The 21392-nt window shown below is 46.4% G+C and overlaps 1 protein-coding gene across 1 annotated transcript; it reads right to left on the minus strand.

Annotated features, from left to right (window-relative positions):
- Nucleotides 1-14134: 14134 nt before the first annotated feature.
- On the minus strand, nucleotides 14135-18004 carry LOC135397585 (uncharacterized). The gene is made up of 4 exons (XM_064629191.1): nucleotides 17824-18004; nucleotides 17472-17715; nucleotides 17009-17184; nucleotides 14135-16283 (listed from the first exon to the last, which is right to left on the minus strand). Exons 1-4 carry the CDS (start codon nucleotides 17966-17968, stop codon nucleotides 14254-14256), a joined length of 2595 nt encoding a protein of 864 aa, XP_064485261.1. The 5' UTR covers nucleotides 17969-18004; the 3' UTR covers nucleotides 14135-14253.
- Between the last annotated feature and the right edge of the window lie 3388 nt (nucleotides 18005-21392).

The raw sequence follows: 21392 nt of genomic DNA on the forward strand, positions 1-21392 counted from the left end.
TGCAGTTTGGGGCTTCTTTAAATAGATAGCTGCATATAGGACCCACTAACGTCGACAGCTGCGTCCCGTCCGTCCATAACAATTGTGGCGAGAGAAGAATCTCGAGGATCGGAAGATGGCCCTGTAAAGAAATAACATTTCAGTGCGTTTGACACAATGCTCAAAGATGCAGCCAGTTCCGTTTTATTGTTTTTTTTATTTATTCCGTTGTCATCTCCCGTGTACGGTTGTGAATCTCTCTAATCGTGACACTTTTTTTTTTTCTGTCTCTCTTCAAGCCCTATAGTACCATCGGCAAGAAAAGGAAGGACATTTCTGTCAACGTCATGTTCCCGTTTTATTTATCTGCTTAGCGCATTGCTCACAAGGCTATGAGTATGGGCATAGACGTTGGCAGCGAACCAGACAGAAATCAATCAGCCATTCAGGTTTTCTGTAGACGTTTGCAACAGAACCGTTATTTTACCTCCACCCCATGCCCTGTCGGGCACGTTTGCGAATGTTTGCCAGTAATTTATCTTTTGTTTTTAGTATTGTTGTATTTTTAGCGCTTCCGTCCCCTCAACACCCTATGTACCCCTACAGGGAGCACCCCGCAGGGGGGTGGCTTCCAATCGCGTTACTGGATAAACTGTTAAACTCCTAAAACACTGCTGGTTGATGATTCTGTGTTGCTTCAGCATAATATAACGTGCAAATTAAGATGCGAAATGCTTCAGATTGTCCCCGTAAACAAGAGTTGTTCCAAAATCGCTGCCTTTGGACGCGACTGGGCAGGGATGCAGGCAGTTAACCAAATCGTATATCTATATAGCAAAGAGCACGGAAGGTTGCAGAAGCTCACTTACTCACTCAGTGAGGCCTAATGCTTGTATCAACGAACCTAGTCCCGAAATGGACTAAATAACTTTCTCTTAAAGTTTAGCAATTACTACTACCTTAGTAGTTAATACCAGTCAATATAAATACAGTGAACCCTCGTTAATATGACCCCCGATAATCGGACATACGCGCTTTACGACCATATACTCCTGGGGAACAATTTAGTGAAACCTCTGCAAATATCCCCCGTTAATAGGACAATTCCGCATTATGACCAAAATTTTTGGGAACGACCATGGTCATAATAACGAGGGTTCACTGTATGCATATGTGCAACAGCGCGTTTCTGTACAAGCGTTTCTCCAGGTATAGTTAATGCGGGTGAGCAAAAGTTATCCAAAAATATCCTAATTCGCAGTAGCCTGAGCAGAGCATTCAATAGACAAATCTGGTTCAATCGATCCAGTGCTTTTAAACCTTAGTGTGACCTTACGTGTAAATCAACTCCGATTACCTTAGTGCGGTTCACCCGCGAGTGCTCGGTCCCTAAATAGTGCACGGCGAAACTTTCCTTATCCACCATCACCAGGCTGCTTGCCGAACGCGGTAAGACTTTTACCATCTCCATATATAATCCCGAATAATCCTTGCAAATCCCACGGTGTCACTTAGTCCTGCCGTCCCAGCTGTTTATACACTGTTTTATCCGTGAGGGTGAAGGGCCGCTAATCCCGTTGCTGAAAACGGCGTCGACAATTGCAACAACGATCTTGCGCGCAGAAAAATCACACACTTGTCATCGCAGCCCCTATTACAGTAGGGTATGTAAGTTTTAACTGTTTGGAAAACGTTAAAGTACTTGCCCTTTAGAACGTGTCCATATTTTAAGCCTGCCAACGAAGGATTTCCTTGAAAGATGTGCCTTCGAGGCACAAAAATTTGTGCGCTGTCCCGGTTGGGTACTTGAGTACCTGGTGGGGAAAGTACCACAAATTTCATATTTAAGTAGAAAGCATACAATTGGAAATGTCATTGAAGGTCTAAAAAATGTACTTAAAAGTAGTACTTGGCTGTTCAAGTTACTCCCAGTCGCTGTCTGTCGCTAGACATCGCCTGACGAGCCTGTTGTAAGCCGGGAGTACCCACTTCCGCCGATAGGTTGTAGAGGAGATGTTGTTCCGCTCGCATGAGTCCTGATCGGCGATAGAACCGGATGTATTGGGGAGCTTCTCAACTGGAGACTTCACTCCAGGAGGTTGCCGACGTAACTCACTCAGAGTATTTATACACCGGGCCGTCCCGCTTACGCAACAGGACATTTTGACAGCTTTCTCGTCTACATCAAACCAAAGATGCGCTAGTACATACGTAACGCATAATAATCAAAGAAATCGCGACTGCACTTCTAATCATGGTACCAGAGCTTTAAAGGGATCGGGCTCCAGAAATTTATAGCTGCTTGCATAAGGGACAAGGACAACACCACGTCCCTTCAGATGACGCACCCCGAAAGTCGCTGGAGAGGCGTGTTAGCTTAGCTCAATTGGTAGAGCCCTGGACCGGTAATCCAGAAGATGTGGGTTCGATCCCTACAGACTGGCTAACCTTTTCAGTGACTTTCATCTTTCACCACGCAGTAGTCAGTTTTCTTTTTTACTTCCTTTAGAGAGGCAGTAAAGTGCAAAAGATTCATCCTCACAGAATAAAAGATGCCGTGCAGTTACCTCGTCAGCAACGCACAAGGAACGTCGTCTGCGAAGAAAATCACAATTTGCAGCTTCTCTACGTCCTTCATGGCAACGCGTGGATTCATGCGGGATTAATGAATTCATTAAACGTATGCATCCCGTTCCGTTTGAGCGAAGACAAACGGAATTCGTCTTGCGTGCGAACTGGCAGCTGAACTTCCATCTGTGTTACAGCTATTCAAATATTTCCTGCTGATGTGTGCATTATCGAACGGGAGCATCGTCCGTTGATGTAATTTCCCGTTCCAGTCTGCAGTAATTCTGTAATACTTTTCGCCCTCCGTCAGTTTCAATTACCGAAGACAAGAGAGGAGGTAATTTGGTAACGAAGGGAACCGGGAATGAATAAAGTACAAGCGAGAAACAGGATGGGAAGAAAGGCTAGGTTCAGCAGTACCGCCGCAGAAGATGAATGGGTACAGAAAAAGTATGTGGGGGATCAAACGTAATAATTCACAACCAAGCTTATTACGATGGCTTTGATTAAACTATTCTGCCGTGTGAGTGAGACAACGATTAAAGCACCTGCAGAAGTGGTTTCACATATTACTTAGTTGGTCACTAGCGTTGTGCAGCTCAAACTTAATACAGCAGCGCTAGAAAGAGCAAGAAAACCTTACATTCATTGCAACTCTAATCTCAAAGCAACTATTCGCGACTCCAGCGAACTATAGGTGGCGCGCGCCGAACCTGGACTCGAGGGTTGACACTTCCACCACTAGGTGGCTACGGCTTCGCTGGAGTCGCGAATACCACGGCCGTGACATTATGGGGATAGCCAATCGCGAGGCACGATCTTCACTGAGAGTTTGACTGTTCACAATTAAAAAAAAAAAGCATTTCGTTTTCAGGGCCATGCACTATCCCTTTCATCTATAACTCATTTGGCACAAATGCATTTTGTGCAAGACACAGAACGTTTACCAACTTACCACTACCTTGTGACAGTGTGTCTCCGCTCGTGAGAGGAGGAAAAGTGTACAGAAACCACGTGATGAAGCGTCCGTCCAATCACAGGGCAGCAGGAAAGGGGTTCCTCGCAGGTCTCGCTTCAAGCAGCCCTTCACAGGAAAGTCGACATGCATCTCACGTTGGGCCGTTATCCCCTTATTTGGGAGAAAGACCAATAAGCTCACTTTCCGGCCACGCGATGAAAGAGGGAAACTGCAGAGCTGCGCAGACAGTTGACCCACTTGCGTAGCGTAGGAAGGGAGTTGCCTCAGGACAGAAGCCGCCGATATTTCGAACAGAGACTGTTCTTCTTCCTTTCTGCAGGTACGAGTAGCACCGTATATTTTGTCCAGCATTTTGACACGATACAACCTGCTGTGGTGCTCATGCGTTCTGTGTTGCTGTCAATGATGTGCAACTTCACCAGACATTGGGAGAGATTCTGTCGCTAGGCATTTTCTGTAGATCTTCATTGGATGACGTGGAATCACAGGCGTAGGTATACTTATTTTGGCTTGACAGTGGTCTTTCACGATGTGCATTCGTTGTCAAAGGAATGCGATAAGAGGGCTTCGAATAAGTCGAAACTTGAAAGAAAGCAACGGTGGGCGCACCCTGTTTCATGTCTAAGCGAATCAATGCAAAATCAATCAATGCACGTAATGTAATCAATCAATGCACGCGAAGGTGGTGCCACACCGCGACACGTTTGAAGAGGAATGCCTTCTTATGATCCCCTTTTTCACCACGATACATTCCATTCACAATTGTCTCGATCCACATTTGTGTACACTCTTAAAAAACGGGTGTACTTTAACTCCTTTTTTTTTGCCACATATATAACACCCTTTTGGAGAGTACAATTACGCTCAAAAGGGTGTCTCCTCACTCCCTCAAGGGAGTAGCATAACACCTTTCTCCCTACTGGAGAGTAATATTACTCCCCGGCAGGGAGAAGGTGTTATGCTACTCCCTTGAGGGAGTGAGGAGACACCCTTTTGAGCGTAATTGTACTCTCCAAAAGGGTGTTATATATGTGGCAAGGAAAGGAGTTAAAGTACACCCTTTTTTTTAAGAGTGTAGTCAGTAGAACGCGATGGTTTTCTAACGCATGGTTTTCTAACGCATGGTTTTCTAACGCATGGTTTTCTAACGCATGGTTTTCTAACGAAGCTGCACTCTAAGGAAAAAGGGTGTGAAAAGGTAGTAACCTCTATAGTTACCACCTAGGTCAACATAGCGTCTGATAAAGGGTGTAAGAGGGTGGTAAAAGAAATTATCATATATCTAAATTGCACTACAAAAAGACATTTGCACCCCTCGCTCACCGAATCAGAAGCGATAACCCTCTATCATTCGTGGTAATGGTTGGCGGACAACGTGCTATGCGGTGAAGTTCTGTTTTGAGAGTGAGGTAGCAGTTAGAACTTTGCATCCTTTTAAGCACAACATACACTCTTAAAAAAAAGAGTGTACCTTAACTCATTTCCTTGCCACATACGTATATAACACCCTTTTGGAGAGTACAATTACGCTCAAAGAGGTGTCTCCTCACTCCCTCAAGGGAGTAGCATAACACCTTCTGCCTGCCGGGGAGTACCGTAATTTCACGCGTATAAGCCGCACCGCAGATAAGCCGCAGGACGCGTTTTTTGGGACTTTTTGAAAATTTTCTGGCAGATAAGCCGCACCCGCAGATAAGCCGCGGGCAATATGAGACGACTGATTTGTGCGACAAAGGAGACCATAGAGAAGGCCATAAACCCTGTGGTCCATACTCCGAGATCGGCACAGTGTACAACAGAGGTCAGTTCTGGAGTTCTACCAAGGTCGGATTGTGCCCTTGTCGGGTGTCTTTCGTGGGCTGATGGGTCAGTGATCTTCCAGAAGACGTGAATCACTGTCACCACTTTCCTTAAAGCTGCTTGGGGGAATGCACCAGGAAGATCAATCAACTCGAATGTGGACCCGTCCTTGTTACGCACTGTTCGTGCATCGGCAGGCCAGTGCTGTTCCAGAGACACTGACCCTTTCCAGAGACCCTTTCGTTAAAATCGACGTATGGGGAAAATACCAGGAAAAAATAGTCATCAGATAAGCCGCACCGGTGGATAAGCCGCAGGGCGCCCGTGAGAAAAAAAATCGTGCATAAGCCGCGGCTAATACGCGTGAAAATACGGTAATATTACTCTCCAGTAGGGAGAAAGGTGTTATGCTACTCCCTTGAAGGAGTGAGGAGACACCCTTTTGAGCGTAATTGTACTCTCCAAAAGGGTGTTGTGGCAAAAAAAGGAGTTAGAATACACATTTTTTTAAAGAGTGTACGTGATAACTATTACCTCCTAAAAGGTGTAAATGCTCCACCCTTCTTTCTAAGGGTGTAGACGCGCGTCTGCCGCATCCATGCAAAACACCGGTTGCGTCACAGCAGTCACACAAACGTTTGTATAGGAAGCCTCTAGAACGTACGACATAGCTAGCCCCTATACGCGAAAGCCGACAAATCTATGCCGCTCTAAATCACCGAAAGAGCCATGTTGGCGACCTCCCCTATAGTCGGGCTTTCGTGGGCAATTCGAGAGAGCTTCATTGCCCTCGTACGTTGCACGAGCGGTAAGCCTAAATCGCTTGCTTAGAAGGAACGGCAGCCGTGGAGTCATTGACCAATAGTGGTGGCCGATGCGACACGTACGAAAGCAATAAAGGGCTTCTGTGTTTGCGGAGCCTGGCTCGTAAAAATGACACTGGTAAGCGCACTGCACGGCATACTGTGCTTTACTCTGCGGGGCACAACAATGCGGTGGGTTACTTTGGTGCTCGGCGGGTGGGTGGACGTGACATAAGGGACCACCGTGTTGTTGTATTCGTCACGCGAACACGGAGACAATGCGCTGTGCGTGGGCGAATGGAACACGAACGATTGGATAGAGCGACTTTTGATCTTGTGCTGAAGCTCGTTGCAGACTGAGATATAGGACGTCTCAGTATGGTCAGTGATTAAGCGGAACTTGGAAGCTATCTGTGCTTATATACGTCAGGTAGGATGTTTTCATCCAAGATTAATATAAATCTGCAGCTACATCTACATGCACATTTATTATCTTGTCCATTGAAGCGTACTTCGAATAGCCAGGTTGATTAAACGCATAGTCTGCATAGAAGATAATCAACGATGCAGAAGGTATTTTAACTATATGTAACTGAAACTATACCTCAAAGCCCTGCGTTCGCTACGGGTTCCGAAAACAGGACAAGCCAATTGGCACTGCTTCTTTCCGCTTATTGATATCACGTGGCTGATCTTGGATTTTACGACAGGGAGGTTTAGTAGATGCACTCTTAGAAATGAGGTGGTGGTTGTGGTTGTGATAGGGCTTGCCGTCGTCGGCCTCTCAGAGGTGGGCAACGACACGACTGACGCCCTGGGGAAATGTGCGTCCTGGGCCGACTACTCAGGGAACTGTGCCGACCTATATGTCGGCACAGTACCCTCTCCCGCCATTCTTAGAAATGAACTTCACCACATAGCATGCTCCTAGCCAACCATCATCCCGAATGACAACGTTCTCGCCCCTGATTTTTTGAAAACGGGAGGCGGAGCCTATTCTGTGCCGTGCATAATGGGACAAAATAGGCTCCGCCTCCCGTTTTCAACAAATTAGGGGCGAGAACGTTGTCATTCGGGATGATGGTTGGCTAGGAGCGTGCTATGTGGTGAAGTTCATTTTTAAGAGTGTCGGCACGTCTTCACGATAAAATAGCTCCGATAACATGATAAGCCATTCGCCTTATTCCTTGGAAGTGGCTGACATGACGTTGCTGATCTTTGATTCGACAACTTCATTTATCGTATCGTTTCCGTAGTGTGCTACCCGTCTACTAAAGCTCCCTATAATGTCCTCCATGGCATCGTTTTCGTAGAGTGCACCCGATCGTTATTCTATTCCCTCTTTTTGCTCGCTCTATCAATCCAATAATCCCAGAGGGCGCCTGAGAGGCAAATGTCCATCAGATGAAATGGAAGGTCGGCGCTATTTATCCTTTATTCGAGTGACCTTTTCCTTGTCATCTTCCCACTTTCCTCTCGAGTAGCTGTTCTTCTTGTCGGACGAAAGGAGCGTCGAGGATTGTGTTCAGTGCCAACGTTATACACATACTCTGTTCGTGATGCTACACCCCGAGCAGAACACTGTAGTGAAAGTGCATAGGGGTAGAGGTCCAATTACAAGATAGAGGGTAAAGTTTGCAGAAACCACGTGATGAAGTGTCTGTCCAATCACAAGGCAAGAATACGGGGATATTCGTGGACCGGCGTGGGTCCACGGAAAGAACCGCTCGCGCCTCAACCTTGAAACGGTACCCCCTTACTTCGCTTTTTGTTTCGCAAAGAAACCCCATAATATAACAATAATAATAAAAAGAACGCGCGACAGAATCTCTACAACTTTTCCGTCGCCACCTCGGCCCTTAAACCAGTATTTGAAAAGTTAGCTAAATAGTATTATCTAATTAATTAATTAGGCAGAAAGAAACTGGCGACTACATATATGCGACCGCTAACAACAATCAGTTGGTTTCACTCACGTTGAGCGCTCCGTCATTCTTCTTTTAATCTTCGCACGTGTTGGTTGGGAGGCCTTCTGCATATCGGAAACGTGTTCCTGAAACGACATCCATGCCTTGATGAACCATCAATATTACGCGTTACGTTCGTAGATCGGCTACTAAGACTTACACCCGAGAGGTTTCACTGAGAATTATAAATGTCCGCCTGGGATGTTGGGGCTAAAATGACGCTTAACGGTCGTTTCTATCATCCGAAAACGATTTTTCATTTCAATCCCCGATGACAGAAGAGGCGCCCTCCGCGGTATGGTATATTTCAAACTTTCGGAGATGCCGTTTGAAAATTTTGATCTCTTATTTTTCCTTCTCTATAGACGGAAAGCGTGAAATAGATGAAATAAAAGAACGAATGAACATAAAATGATTGATCGATTGATTGAAAAAAAAAAGAAAAAAGAAGAATGCAGTAGCGTAGAATTTGGGTGAAATTTATTCAGATGGAGTCGCGTAACACATTGTGATGTGTAAAAAGGGTGGGGCGTTCGATAGCGAATTTGAGGAGAGAGGGAGAGAGAGAGAGAGAGAGAGGGAGGAGGAGGAGGGTGCGACAGTGATATGGAGGCAAGAAACGCTATCTGAATTTCGAAACCTTACACTCTTAAAAAATGAACTTCACCACATAGCACGCTCCTAGCCAACTATCACCTCGAATGATATCGTTATCAGCCCTGATTTGTTGAAAACGGGAGGCGTACGCCTTTTTTGTGACACTTATGCTGTTCATAATTGTCACAAAAAAGGCGTACGCCTCCCGTTTTCAACAAATCAGGTCAGATAACGATATCATTCGAGACGATGGCTGGCTAGCAGCGTGCTATGCGGTGAAGTTCATTTTTAAGAGCGTAGTGTCATTGTGACCATTGACCACCGTATCAAAAATACCACGCGAAATAGCAGCGTAGTTTGGCTGTTATTCGGCAGAATACATGATAAGAGCGGACGGCGGCTGTTGAGAGTATTCCGGAAATCCCTCTCTGGAAAAATCTGAAAACGTCACTCGCTAAGAATCAATGAAGGCGCGACCTTGAGAAATTGAACTCCGACCAGGCTCCCGTGGCATGCTGGTTAGGATGACTGCTTTCCACGCCGAGACTCGGAGGTGAGGCTGGTTCGAATCCCCGCACAGACTGTGATTTTTCGGGTAGACTTTCCAGACGAATGTGGCACACTTCTAACGAAGTCGGCCCAGGACGCATACTAACCCCCTGTCCCCCACTCCTTCCTGCTGTCCTCTCTGCATCTGTCCATGTCTGTACGTAGCTGATAGCCACAGTTGCTTCACACAGGCGCTAACACGGAATTAAAAAAAAAAATAACGCCGCGGCTGTGCGGGCATCACGTAGAGGTACTAATAATGTTCTGATACAATTATCGCGAGCAGTATATTATCAGCTTATCAGTAGGTGTTCAGCTCTGGCTATGAGACAGCTCTTTTCGTTGTCACTAAAACAAAGTTTTTGTTGTTGCTGTGCTGGTACGGGAGCCAGGTGTAGACATTCCGACAATGAGTTCGCAGAATAAGGACAGTAACAGTAATACACAATAAACTTAGGAGCAACAACAATAAAAAAAAAGTATTTTATTTGGCGAGACAACAGTGAAGGACGCGCCACGCTGGTCACTTCGCCAATTACGCGAAAAGCTCCCGCTGAGGATAGTACACAACCTCAGCACACATTCATCCGTCAATATCCCTTTCCTTTCCTTGAGCACTTTTCTTTAAACAAGCACATATTCCCCCTTTCCCCCCTAGTTTCCTTCTGCTTTAAGGATAGTTCCCGCCTGGGAGAAATCTACATAATCTTCTCATAACCTGCGCAGCCACCAAAATAATATGAATCTTAGATATTACAAAAAAAAAAAAAAAAAAGAAAAGGAAACACAGCCGTACCTGCTGGTTACAGACGTGTTCCATGGGCGTTCAAAGCACGTAGCTATCTATCGGCGGCGAAAAATTCATTCATTTGCATAAATCGTCTCTTTGTCGACATATATGCCTGATGTTTTTTTATCTTTGAATACAAAAAGGAAACGTCCTAATGGTATGCGTGGAACGGAAGAATTCTCGTCGCAAGAACTCGGTCCTCTCAATTCTTTCTTTGTACTTTTTCCTACCTCCTCTTCGTCGGCATCGTCGTGTAGAGACGGCGATTGTCGTTTGAGTCATTGGTTGGGGGGTAGGACTTTTCAGTGTGCCTCTCTCGACTTGATAATACCGTACCGCAGGTATAGATTTTCGCTGGCGTTGCAGATTAGTACAAAAGTTGCGAATGTTTAGAAAAAGTGATCATGCGGACCTGGTCTCTCTTTTTTTCTCTTCTCTCCCTTAAGAAGATTGGCAGGATGTATTGATTGAATGTATATTTCACCTTCTTTCAATTAATTTGTTATACCTCAGAACTAGATTACGAACGCATGATCTGTACACTCTTAAAAATGAACTTCACCGCATAGCACACTCCTAGCCAACCATAATCTCGAATGATATCGTTATCTGCCCTGATTTGTTGAAAACGGTAGGCGTACGCCTTTTCTGTGACAATTATGAACAGCATAAGTGTCACAAAAAAGGCGTACGCCTCCATTTTCAACAAATCAGGGCAGATAACGATATCATTCGAGATTATGGATGGCTAGGAGCGTGCTATGCGGTGAAGTTCATTTTTAAGAGTGTAGTATCGTATGCTATTACTGTAACACCATCGTATTATGTTATCGTACCATTATTCTTACCGATATGCGTACCACGTGTACAGTTTTATTGTTATTTCTCAAGCATCCTTGGTTTCTCTGCGTTCTCTCCTGTCTTGAATTTTCACTTCTTTCTTTTTCTTCTTCTCTTCTTTTACTTCTTTTCTGTGCTTCTTCCCACCATGGAGGTCGAGGAGATCATTTCATGCAGAGGACTGACTTGAATGCGACAGCTGAAGCTTTGCGGTGCATTGTACGGCACAGTAAATTCATTCCGTCACCACTGTGTCGCATCAGTTATGTAAATGAGGGTAAAAGCGCTCTTACACAGTAATTTTTTTTACGTCTTTCTGTGTTTAAAAGGGGGTGCTTTCGTCAATAAGCACCTTATTGTTATACCGCAGTTTCAGCTGAAAGGTACAATAACAATAATAATAATAATGTGTTGGAAAACGTGTTAGCAAAACACCCAGCCGAAACAATGCTTTCAATGGAATGCACCCAATTAAATAATGGCAGTTGAAGAAAAAGGTTACGCCGCAAAAGGAATACACCCCCATGAAATGCTGTTTTCTGTTGAATATGTCCTTTGAAATTTATTTTATTTATTTCGAATACTGTTAGTCCCAAGTGGGACCGTTACAGGGGGGTTCAACACTACCACAATCACCAGTCATAACACTAATCATAAACAAAAGAACTAACAAACCAGATAATCTCATCGAGGAACCACAATACATAATAGCGCTAACATTAGCATAACATTATATTAAATCAGTATTGCTCAAGGCTTCAATGAAGACAGATTCATTTTGCTAACGGACTTTGCTAAAAACTATAAAACGGGCTGCCAACCTTTGAACTTTTTCTATTTGGGCCGTAAGATTCTTTTTATATGGGTCCCATACTATACTACCATATTCCAACAATGGGGTTACTTGTAGACCTTTCAGTAGAGCGTTTACGAGATACCCTTTGATACCCCCAGCGCAAAGATGTGTGCCGTAAAAGCTGTAAAAAAATTCTTGTGTACCGCACTCTTCGGGAACACGGTGGATTTTTAGCGCGGCCGGGACGCAGAAAGCGGATAGTGGTGTTGTTTATTGACCGTTGAGAGAGAGGGGTGAGAAGCCGGTTTCCCGAAGCCACTATACTTCCGATCTGTCGCTCGATTAAGCGTCGAGGGACCTTATAGTAATTAGGCGCCGGTCAGAGGTTATCTACTCGTTTCTATGTTTTATCCATTCATTTTCGGGGTCAGCGTTCTGCGCACTTCACTTGTTCATTTCTGTTTTTTTTTTTTTCGCTAACAAAGGTGAGGAAACGTGTTAAACGATTTTTCTCACTGGTTTTGTTAGTTGCTTGAACGAGTGCTCGCTTGTTTCCTGCGATGCATTTTGTAATGGGAATGTTGACCTGCGCTTGGAAACAGGGTGTCGGGTGCGCTGCTTTCGAAATGTACTTGTTGCATAAGGCTTAACCGTTGATATGCGGTTTGTGCAACCTATACAGATTGACTTGTGGAGTCATACAGTTCCGTCGAACGTGGTGAACAATCGTGGTGTAGTACAATCGAAGGGACCGCGGGTTAGGTCCCCGCCCGGGTCAGATCTTTTCGACGACTTCCATATCTACAGGGTTAGTCTACCAAACGTTACACATTCCAGTCGCATCGTAAAAATAGAAGACGGGGGTTTAGCCTACCCCAAGCTTTGAAGACTGGTAGCCATTTGTCCGAAGTTTTATTGGAATTTTTTGTAAGCACTGTGGTCATGTAGAAAGAAAATTAAAAATCAAGCAAAATCTCGTCCCATGCATTTTCAATGGCCTATCTCACGCAAACATCGCCATTTTTTCTTGTGTCTGTTTCACGTTCACATCACCTCACACAGGCGGCGCTGCCTACAACGATGTCACGTGTCCATTCTGACGTTATGCACCAATCCTCTTCTTCTGTATGTTGGCGCCACCTGTGTGTGGTGAAATGAAATTGAAGCGCACGCAGGAGAAAATGGTGGCTCTTGAGTGAGATAGGTCATAGAAAATGCATAGAGTGAGATTTTGCTTGGTTTTTAATTTTTCTTCTACAAGACCATAACGGTCACAAAAAATTCCAACAAAACTTCATACAAATGGCTATCAGTCTGCGAAGTTTGGGGTTGGCTAAACCCAGTCTTCTATTTTTACGATGCAATCGAAATGTGTAACGTTTGCTAGACTAACCCTGTTGGTCTCGTCTGTGGCCTTTCACGAAAAGCCTCGAATATCAGCTTGTGTTTTGTCAAGTGGGTGCTTTCATAACTGGTCGCATAGAGAGCCGTTACGCAACAGCAGCGAAAATAACGCCTAGTTCGTCAACATACCTCTGGAGCAACATCTGGCGTTGACATTATGCAGGCTGCGGCCATCGCGAATCCACCGGCAGGCAATAAACAATAACCGCCGTATATTGCGCAATGGTTTCGGACTCACGTTCTAGGGCAGTGGCTGTCAAACTGTTACGTGCCACCTAATCACGATTCATAAACATTACGCTGTATAGTGCAACGACGTGAAGTTTATGCGGAATGTAGGAATTATTTGCAGTGCTGAGGAGTAAATTTCAGGGCCAGGGGTTTCAAATGGGGAGTAATTGCAATTTAGGCTTCTATGGCTTCTTTTTCTAGGGGTGTACCTGGACATCGAAACGAGTGTAAGCATGCCTCTTGGCGATTTAATATGGCTTTACGTCAGTGAAGTTGTTGTTTACACCGCTTTCCTTTCTTCTGCTCCGTGCAACTCGATTCTAAAGAGCCCAAGGAGTATTATGAAGTCGTCGTTCACAGTGTTTAGCTGCTCCATACAATATCGTCACGGCCTTCGCAGACATTTGAATGAAAATGAATGTCAAATTTATTGTATTTTAGAGGTGAACTTTCTCTCGACTCGCTGCATGCCGGAATAGGAAATTTCTAACTCTGCGGGCCACTCAAAATTATCGTATGTACGCGAAGTTCGGCAAAAACTATACACCACATACGACTAAAACTCACGAGGAATTATCTGAATGCGTAGAATGGCATCGTTCAAAAAGGAGAGAGAGTACGATTCCGCAATAGGAAGGAGTACTTCGACACGACCCCGATAGAGGCGGTTTACCCTCCAGTACTTCACTAGCTATTGAGAAATCAACAAAGCGTTGTCCACCAACTAATAATGACACGAGGCACTCATTAGATTAGTTTACGTTTCGTTATTGACAGCAACCAATAACATAAAAAAATCTAAAATGCACGCAAAGTAGAACTAGTCCGACGCCTCTCGGTGAGCTGTTATTATGGTGTGGTTATCAGGCAATTGACGCCGTTGAGAATTACAGCATTTACGATAACACTGAAATTCTGCAGCCCTATGAACCAGTCTGAGACGTGCTGCATCATAGTACCTTGCACACATGCGCACTTGCGCCCAGACCTTGAGCGCATTGAAACACTTCAGAAAACTCTGGCATGTTGAGCAGAGGCAGCGTGCATTGTTGACGAGGTGTTAGAGGTCGCGGGTAGGGGTCAGATCTGCAACTCAGAAGGCAGAAACGCTTGAAGAAGACGCGGTGTGCTTCCGTTGTCATCAGCGGCGAAGACTTTGACCATCTTCTGCGAGTGCGGAGTATATCGTACACCAATCTTACACCCCTGGTCCATGCAAAGATTGCTTCAGCCGCCCTCATTTTATATGTACTAATTGGAGCCATTCTTTCGTACATGTTCATCAGGCATTGGAAAGATTGGTCGAACTTCTCCTTCGTGTCCGAGGACCACCAAGACGCTCCTGCCGAAGGGCCGATGACTCTCGACAGTTCTACGGCCATCAAGATTCCGACAGTTGAGGCGTCGAAGTACTCTGGGATCTCTGCGTGAGAGTAAAGTACGGGAGGTACTCTGTAGACCGTAGGGACGATGACAGATGATAGTGGCTCGTAATATGACAGCGGGCCGTCCAGCAGGAGGTTGTCTAAGAGGACGTGTTCAGCGTCCGGAGGAAATTCGAGCAGCATTGTATGCTCTTCAGCTAATAGTGTGATATAGCCGTCTACAAAGAACTCGCCTAATATTAAATCAGTGTAGTTAGAGCCAACGTCAATACTGGATGCAGTAGGTAAGGGAGTTAACGTGACATCCTTCACTTTCCTCAAAGCCGTTAGTTGTGTTGTCCAGTCCATCCAGCTCAAGTGGCGAAGACTGGCCACTACATCAGACACGTCCTCGTAGATGTCGATGATGGTCGCGCTGCTGTTATGCGCTGCCGACATTGTGGAGAATAGGTAGGACCAGCTGTGAACGAGCACTTTTTGACTGGCCTCCATACAGGTATGGATGGTGTCAGACCTCGAGAAGCGGCGTCGGTAGTCGAGGTAAAGAACCTCAGCAAGCGACTGAAGGTAGAGGTAAACAATTTTCAGCTTGGTATCCGTCTTCATGCTCACGTCTTCTAGCAGCTGAAAAGCTCGGCGAGTAGCGTTGAACCCTCGCGTAATTATCTTGGCTTGCGGTGCTACGTTATGTCGTGCAGGGAGGACATCGTTCACTGTCTTCAGCCACGTCTCCTCCGTGATTTCTTTCGTCAGTTCTCTCACGTCCGCGAAATCAACCTCTATCACTGCCTCGTCACTTTCGAACAGCACTCGAACCTCGTCGTCCAGGGACATCGCTTTCTGCCGATACTCCGTGGCAGAAAATTTATCGGCTGACGCATCGTGCAAGACCGACATGACATAGTTGTCCACGTTGCGGTCGCTTTTGTGGCCACTCAACTTTTCCTGGATCGAACGCGTTCGTGTTATTAACAATCTGAAGTCCGCTTTTTGCCTAACCAGTCGAACCCCGAACACGGAGTCAACGCCTCGTTCAAGGGACACGCGAATTAAGGCTGATAGTACTGAAGAATAAGGAGTGCTCAAGAAGTCTTCTAGCTTCCCGAAGTGCCGCGCAAAAGTCGCGTAAGGCGGCTCCGACAGTTTCGAAGGAGACATCATAAAGTCGTAGCAGGATTTGTAAAGCCCATAAAATACGTGCGTACCATACCGATCCGGTGAAACGGTTTTCGTTTCGATAAGAGTTTGGTTCATTTTCTTCAGCAGTGCCGAGCGCGCGTCCTGTAGGAACCCGTCATTGATGTCGCGCTCTTCGCTGGTCCAGGAACTGCAGACATGGCCGAAGAAGTCTAGGCAGGGGTCGATGCGGTTGTCGGTGATGTTATCGAGGTAGGCCGTGGCATCGTGACAGGCCTCGGTGACGCAGCTGCCGATCATTTTGCTCTTGGTAGGTGGCGCTCGAACGTAGAGAATGTAGAGAATGATGCCTATGCTGGTAATTAGGAGGACGGAAAATAAAACTGTGAACCCGCTGCGCACGCGAGGAAGGTTTTCGTCAGGTGTGACCTCGATCTCACGATAGGTTGTTTCACCGACTGGAAGAGAAGTAGAGTGGGTTATTATATTATATGTTGCAACGTGGTAGAACGTGCGTGCCTAGTGTGTGCACCCCTTGACGGGCTTATCTACTTATCTATGATAACGAAATTAGTTGAATATGTACGCTGCAGCGAACACATTTTTCACCGGAACGCTGGCCAAGGGCATCGTGTGTGGCATTTAATATAAGGCCTCTTGGATATTTAATATAAGGACTATTGATACGTGAGAATAAAAGGTTCAGGGCTTATCAATGTCTGCGCAAGTAATTTTTTCGGATGCGTGGAACATATTTCGGACAACTTTTACTTCGGTCTAACCTAGACCAGAATGCTGGGCTTTCCACTTTGACCACTATCGCTGAATCACATTAGCTGCCATCTGCTTTGCGTTATATGCCCGAACGGGCGTTCCGGTCAGATCTTATTAGATAAATTCAGATTGCGAACCCAATCCTCCGATGCTTATCGTCGTATACTACTTCATCTATACCAGATGCGTGGAAGGAAAGGTCGGTTATCAGCGGGTTCTGGTAAAAGCTTGTCCTTAATAGTCTTCGTAGAGCCGATCTGCTTTGTTAGCCGGTTAAATTTGCAGCATAGAAGTGCAAAGTCGTCTCGCTCCCTTACGATTGCACTACACACCGCGTAATAGACGTCCTTCAGAAAGCGTCAAATACTTCTAGGATTCGTAGAAGGACTGTTCTCAAAATGAGACTTACAACGGACGCTGGACTTTCTCCTTTCTTGAGGTGCGGAGGGATTCCGGATGATCCTCGTGGTGGTACCGTCATAGAACTCGCCTTCGGTCATTCTCTCAGAGCGTAAGGTATCGAGCAATGGTTGCTCTGCCACGCTTACTTTAACATCCGCTTCCTTCTTCGCATGAATGGCGGTTCTGTACAGGAATTCATAGCATATGTTAAACAGTGATAAATATCTGATAAAGTCCTCTAAGGAGAAAGACTCTGCAAAGTGAGGTGAACATATCTTCTTTGTGTGAAACTTCTATCGTTAAAATAAGCCGAGTGATCCCGACGGAAATTGAAGTTCTGAGGCTCGAACACAGAGAAAGGACAACGCACAACCCGCAAGTGCCTAAGAGTCGCCCCGAGTGGTCCCGGTACGGAACTACATCCCATTTGTTTTCCACGAACATACTTTCTAGATCCCGCTCACGCCTACCTGGCATTCCCGACGCTGCCCCGTAGCGATGATTTAGCCGGCATTTTGGATGGGTTATTGGGTGGTGCCAAGGATCCTGCTGCTGCGGTATGGGGAGAAGATGGTTCCTGTTGTTGCGGTGTAGGTTTCTCTTGCGAAGAGGTGCGTGTGGGAGGGCGCGACGAAGGGGTGTCATCGCCATCACGGTCGCTGATGCCAGCTTCTTTCGCGGTGGTACCGTGGAGGCCCTCGACGCCCGCAGTTGCTGCAGGAAGATTAATGTTTTTGACAATCACAATGAGCTTCAACGACTATACGAACATGATCCCATTTCGTTGTTTAGTCGGCTATTTCTGGTTGCGGCCTGACGTACCTCCCTCTGTTGGCTTGACGGTGGGCTCTGGAACTTTTTCCTGCGTCCGAGGGTTCTTCTTCCTGTGTTTCTTAGGCTTAAGAGGTTTCACGACATTCGGAGGGTCATTCACGGTCGGGAAAGCGGGATTCCTGGCGTCGGCCATCCTTGTAACGTTGCGCGAGCGAGAACATGAAGTCGGACGCCTTCAACTTTTTCTTTATGACCGCGGGTCATGGCGCGCGTGTCACGTGCAGACGAGCAGACAAAAGTATGCAATGTTTGATACGCACACCGCGGAAACTGTACTGCTAACAACGAATGGTCTTGGAGACTGCAATTACGTACTACGATATTGACCCCACTATTAATCTCTATCCGTTTCCAGCGTGGAATGGGTGTCACGCGGCCGCATGTGCTTGCAGCGGGAGTTAGGTGGCCTATGGGTTCCACATATGAAGACCAACTGTCTCGCCCTTGGTCTTAAAGGTATTTTTGATGCGCTCATGGAGCCGTGCCACCCTGCCCATGATCTGTTACAGTTCCTCCTGGGTCCTGATGTCAGGTTTTTTTCGGCTTTTTCGCTGAGTAGGCCTCGGTCTGAGTTTGCCGCACCCCACCTCAGGGAGTATGCCTCCTCCATGCGGCGCCTGCGCGAGTCCTACCCAGGTGAACGCATTTCTACCTGGACTGTGAAGCGACTGTACAAATCTCTCTTGGAGCTTCTTCCCATGCCTCCGCCGGCTGTGGGCCTTGGTGTGCCCCGGCAGGTTGCATGGCGTCTTGTCACCGCGGGCTGGTTCGACGCACGTCGGGCTAGCCTGCAATGGCGCTTGGCACACGGCGTTTTACCGCTTCGGGACCGTCTGGCTCGGTACGGAGTCACCACTCCTTTCTGTCCATTCTGTGCTTGTCACGAAACTGCGGAACACGCGTTTCATCAGTGCCTTGTGCCCGATACTCTATGGCACAAAGTTGAAGTCCTGTTCGGTGTGTCACGCATTCGGTGGGCTGTCATTCAAACGCTCTTTCAGCCTCCCGTCCCGCATCGCGATAGGAAACAGTTCCTCCTTCTGGCAGTTGAAATTAACTACCAGGTGTGGATTTCTCGCTGCATTGCAGCACAGGGTGGCCGCATCCGTAGTGTAGCAGAAGTGCTAAATCTTGTTCGAGCAGGGGTTCGTCGCGCTCTTCGTAGAGAGAGAGAGCTGTGCTGGGAGCTGTGCACTTTGCAAGACGGTGGCAGACATCTTCGGTCCTCTTTGAAGATGATAGAGGTACGTATGTGCTTCACTTTTAGGTGGCCAAGTACAGTGTGCCGTTGTCACGTTCGCAGCTTTCCGCGAGTCTTCGTTCGTTGCATGGTGACGTCCAGCACACATATTAATCTAGAGATCATATTGCTCTAGAGTTGGCATCTACGTAGCCTTAGTTTAGTCCGTGTGAAACGTTAGAGGGAGCCAGTCTGTGTGGCTGGTCTTCCGCTCTGATGCCAATACAGAGGCGTGGTAGTCGCCTCGATGCCAATACACAGCGTGGTGCTCCGTGCCAATATTCCGCAAAATTTCTTCAAACAGTGGCAGTGCAAAGGCTTTAGGGTGGTGGACGGGATCGTCAAGTTCCATTTCAGTGAGTAATACGTTTCCCGAGCATTTGAAAGCTTTCCAGGGGAGGGAATTGCTAAGATATGCGGGGTAGTTTAAATGTGAAGCACAGTGGTGTTGGCACTCCACGAGAGTATACGATGGGATGCTGCACTTCAGTGCGATAGCAATGTGGCAGTGTTTTAGAACTTGTCTCAGTTGTTGTCTCAAGGATAGAAATAGGCAAGATACGAATAACAAGTGGGGTAACAAGCGGGATAAATGGTTAGGGAAAGTTTAGGAAGGTGAGTACACAATCTTCTTTGGCTCATCTCATAGAGTCAACAATACAATACATATATATATATATATATAGGTAGTTATCTTGGTAGTTGCTTGTTGTTTCCGGGCAGATTCTCCCCCTACATCTTGCTTGATGACAATACACACCCGTCGTACACGCAGAGCGGAAGGAACTAGCATTGCTGATTTCGGAAATCAACTTCCAAACTTGGATTCACCGGTGCCGGCTGGCCTTTGGTGACCCAGATGTTAGGAGCATGGCCATTTTTCAGGCAGTGAGAGCCGAGCTGCGTGCACGTATCCTCCGTGAGCAGTCATTATTTGGGTCTGTTGAGTGCTGTCGCCGCTGGCTTACAGAGACACGGCTCTTTGATCATGATCGAGGTGAGTGGCGTACCAAGTTCCAGTAAGCCCACTAGGACTGTACTGCCCCCCCCCGGAGATTGTTCGCGGGGTATGGCACGTACAAAAAGCATGTCATCTGGTATGTAAGGTAGGGTTTGTGCAAAAGGGGCTACATCCATAGGTGGTAGGTGGTGGACTAGGTAGGGCTACTTGGAATGCTCGAAGCCTCCGGCGGCTGTTGACTATGTTTCGTCTTGTCGAAGCATGAACTCGCCCGTATGGTGATAGTTTTGTGGCAACTTGGTCGCGAGTTTCATCGGCCAGTCGCTTAGACAGGTTTCATGTGCCGCAGTCATTGACGACGTGTGTGAAAGAGTGCAGTGTCTTGATTTATTCGTATTCAGCTACCCACATCACTGACCACTACCCAACACTCTTAACCCTCGACACTACAAGTGCACGGAGACGCAGCATAAGAACATGGCGTCTCGCCCCCTTCCCTTCTCTACGATCCTTGTCGTGGTGTCTGACGTCTCCGACCGCGTGGGGCTCTACCTAGCCAATCAAAGCTCGACAAGAGTTTCGAATGCTGGGACTGGCTTTTATTGCTCGACAAATAATGGGAAGAATGCTGGGTTAGAACTGCAGGCTTGTGCCCGTTACTCGAAAAAGTAATTGATTACCGTTACCGTTACTTGTACGGGAAAAGTAACAGATTACCGTTACCAATTACTGGACTCCAAATGTAATTGAGTAACGAGTAGAAAAGTAACGCGCTACTCCGGTCGTTAATCTGCATTCACACAAATTATACTCGTCTTTGTGTGCCTCAGACGGAGGGGGGGGGGGGGGAGAAAGACATCGTTCAACAGCGGAACGACTGAAATAACACGAAAAACAAAAATGTGCAGGACATGTAGATCTGTACGTCTACCGTATTTATCGGCTGGGGAGACGTTGACCCGATTGTGGAAGAGCATTGCGTGGAATCTTTCCATGACTCACTACACCTCCAAAGCTACCACAATGGTACCACCACACTGGTGTAGTAAGAGATTAGGGAGAGAGACCCTGAAATTCGATAACCTTATTACAATGACCTCCGCTTGGTATAGTAGAACGGTCCAAAAAAGGCTCACTGCACGAGGGTCTTGACTTGGGGCAGAACCCCTGAAAGATGAGTTAATCTCTACCGGAAAAGTAATCAATTACTGAGTAATCGATTACTCAGAAAACTAATTGATTACTCAAAAATTACTTTGACAGTAAAGTAACCGATTACACGAAAAGTTACTCATAAAAGTAATTGATTACAGATAACGCAATTACTAGTAACACGTTACGCACAAGACTGGTTAG

The sequence above is a fragment of the Ornithodoros turicata genome, chromosome 6, assembly GCF_037126465.1.
Source record: "Ornithodoros turicata isolate Travis chromosome 6, ASM3712646v1, whole genome shotgun sequence".
NCBI classification, from domain to species: Eukaryota; Metazoa; Arthropoda; class Arachnida; order Ixodida; family Argasidae; genus Ornithodoros; species Ornithodoros turicata.

What these genes read in the sequence shown, in the direction of transcription:
- LOC135397585 (XM_064629191.1), bottom strand. Translation starts at nt 17,968, where the DNA reads ATGGCCGACGCCAGGAATCCCGCTTTCCCGACCGTGAATGACCCTCCG. An exon ending in CGTCAAGCCAACAGAGGGAG is followed by an intron (nt 17,716 to 17,823) that starts GTACGTCAGGCC and finishes ATCTTCCTGCAG; the next exon opens with CAACTGCGGGCGTCGAGGGC. An exon ending in GGCAGCGTCGGGAATGCCAG is followed by an intron (nt 17,185 to 17,471) that starts GTAGGCGTGAGC and finishes ATTCCTGTACAG; the next exon opens with AACCGCCATTCATGCGAAGA.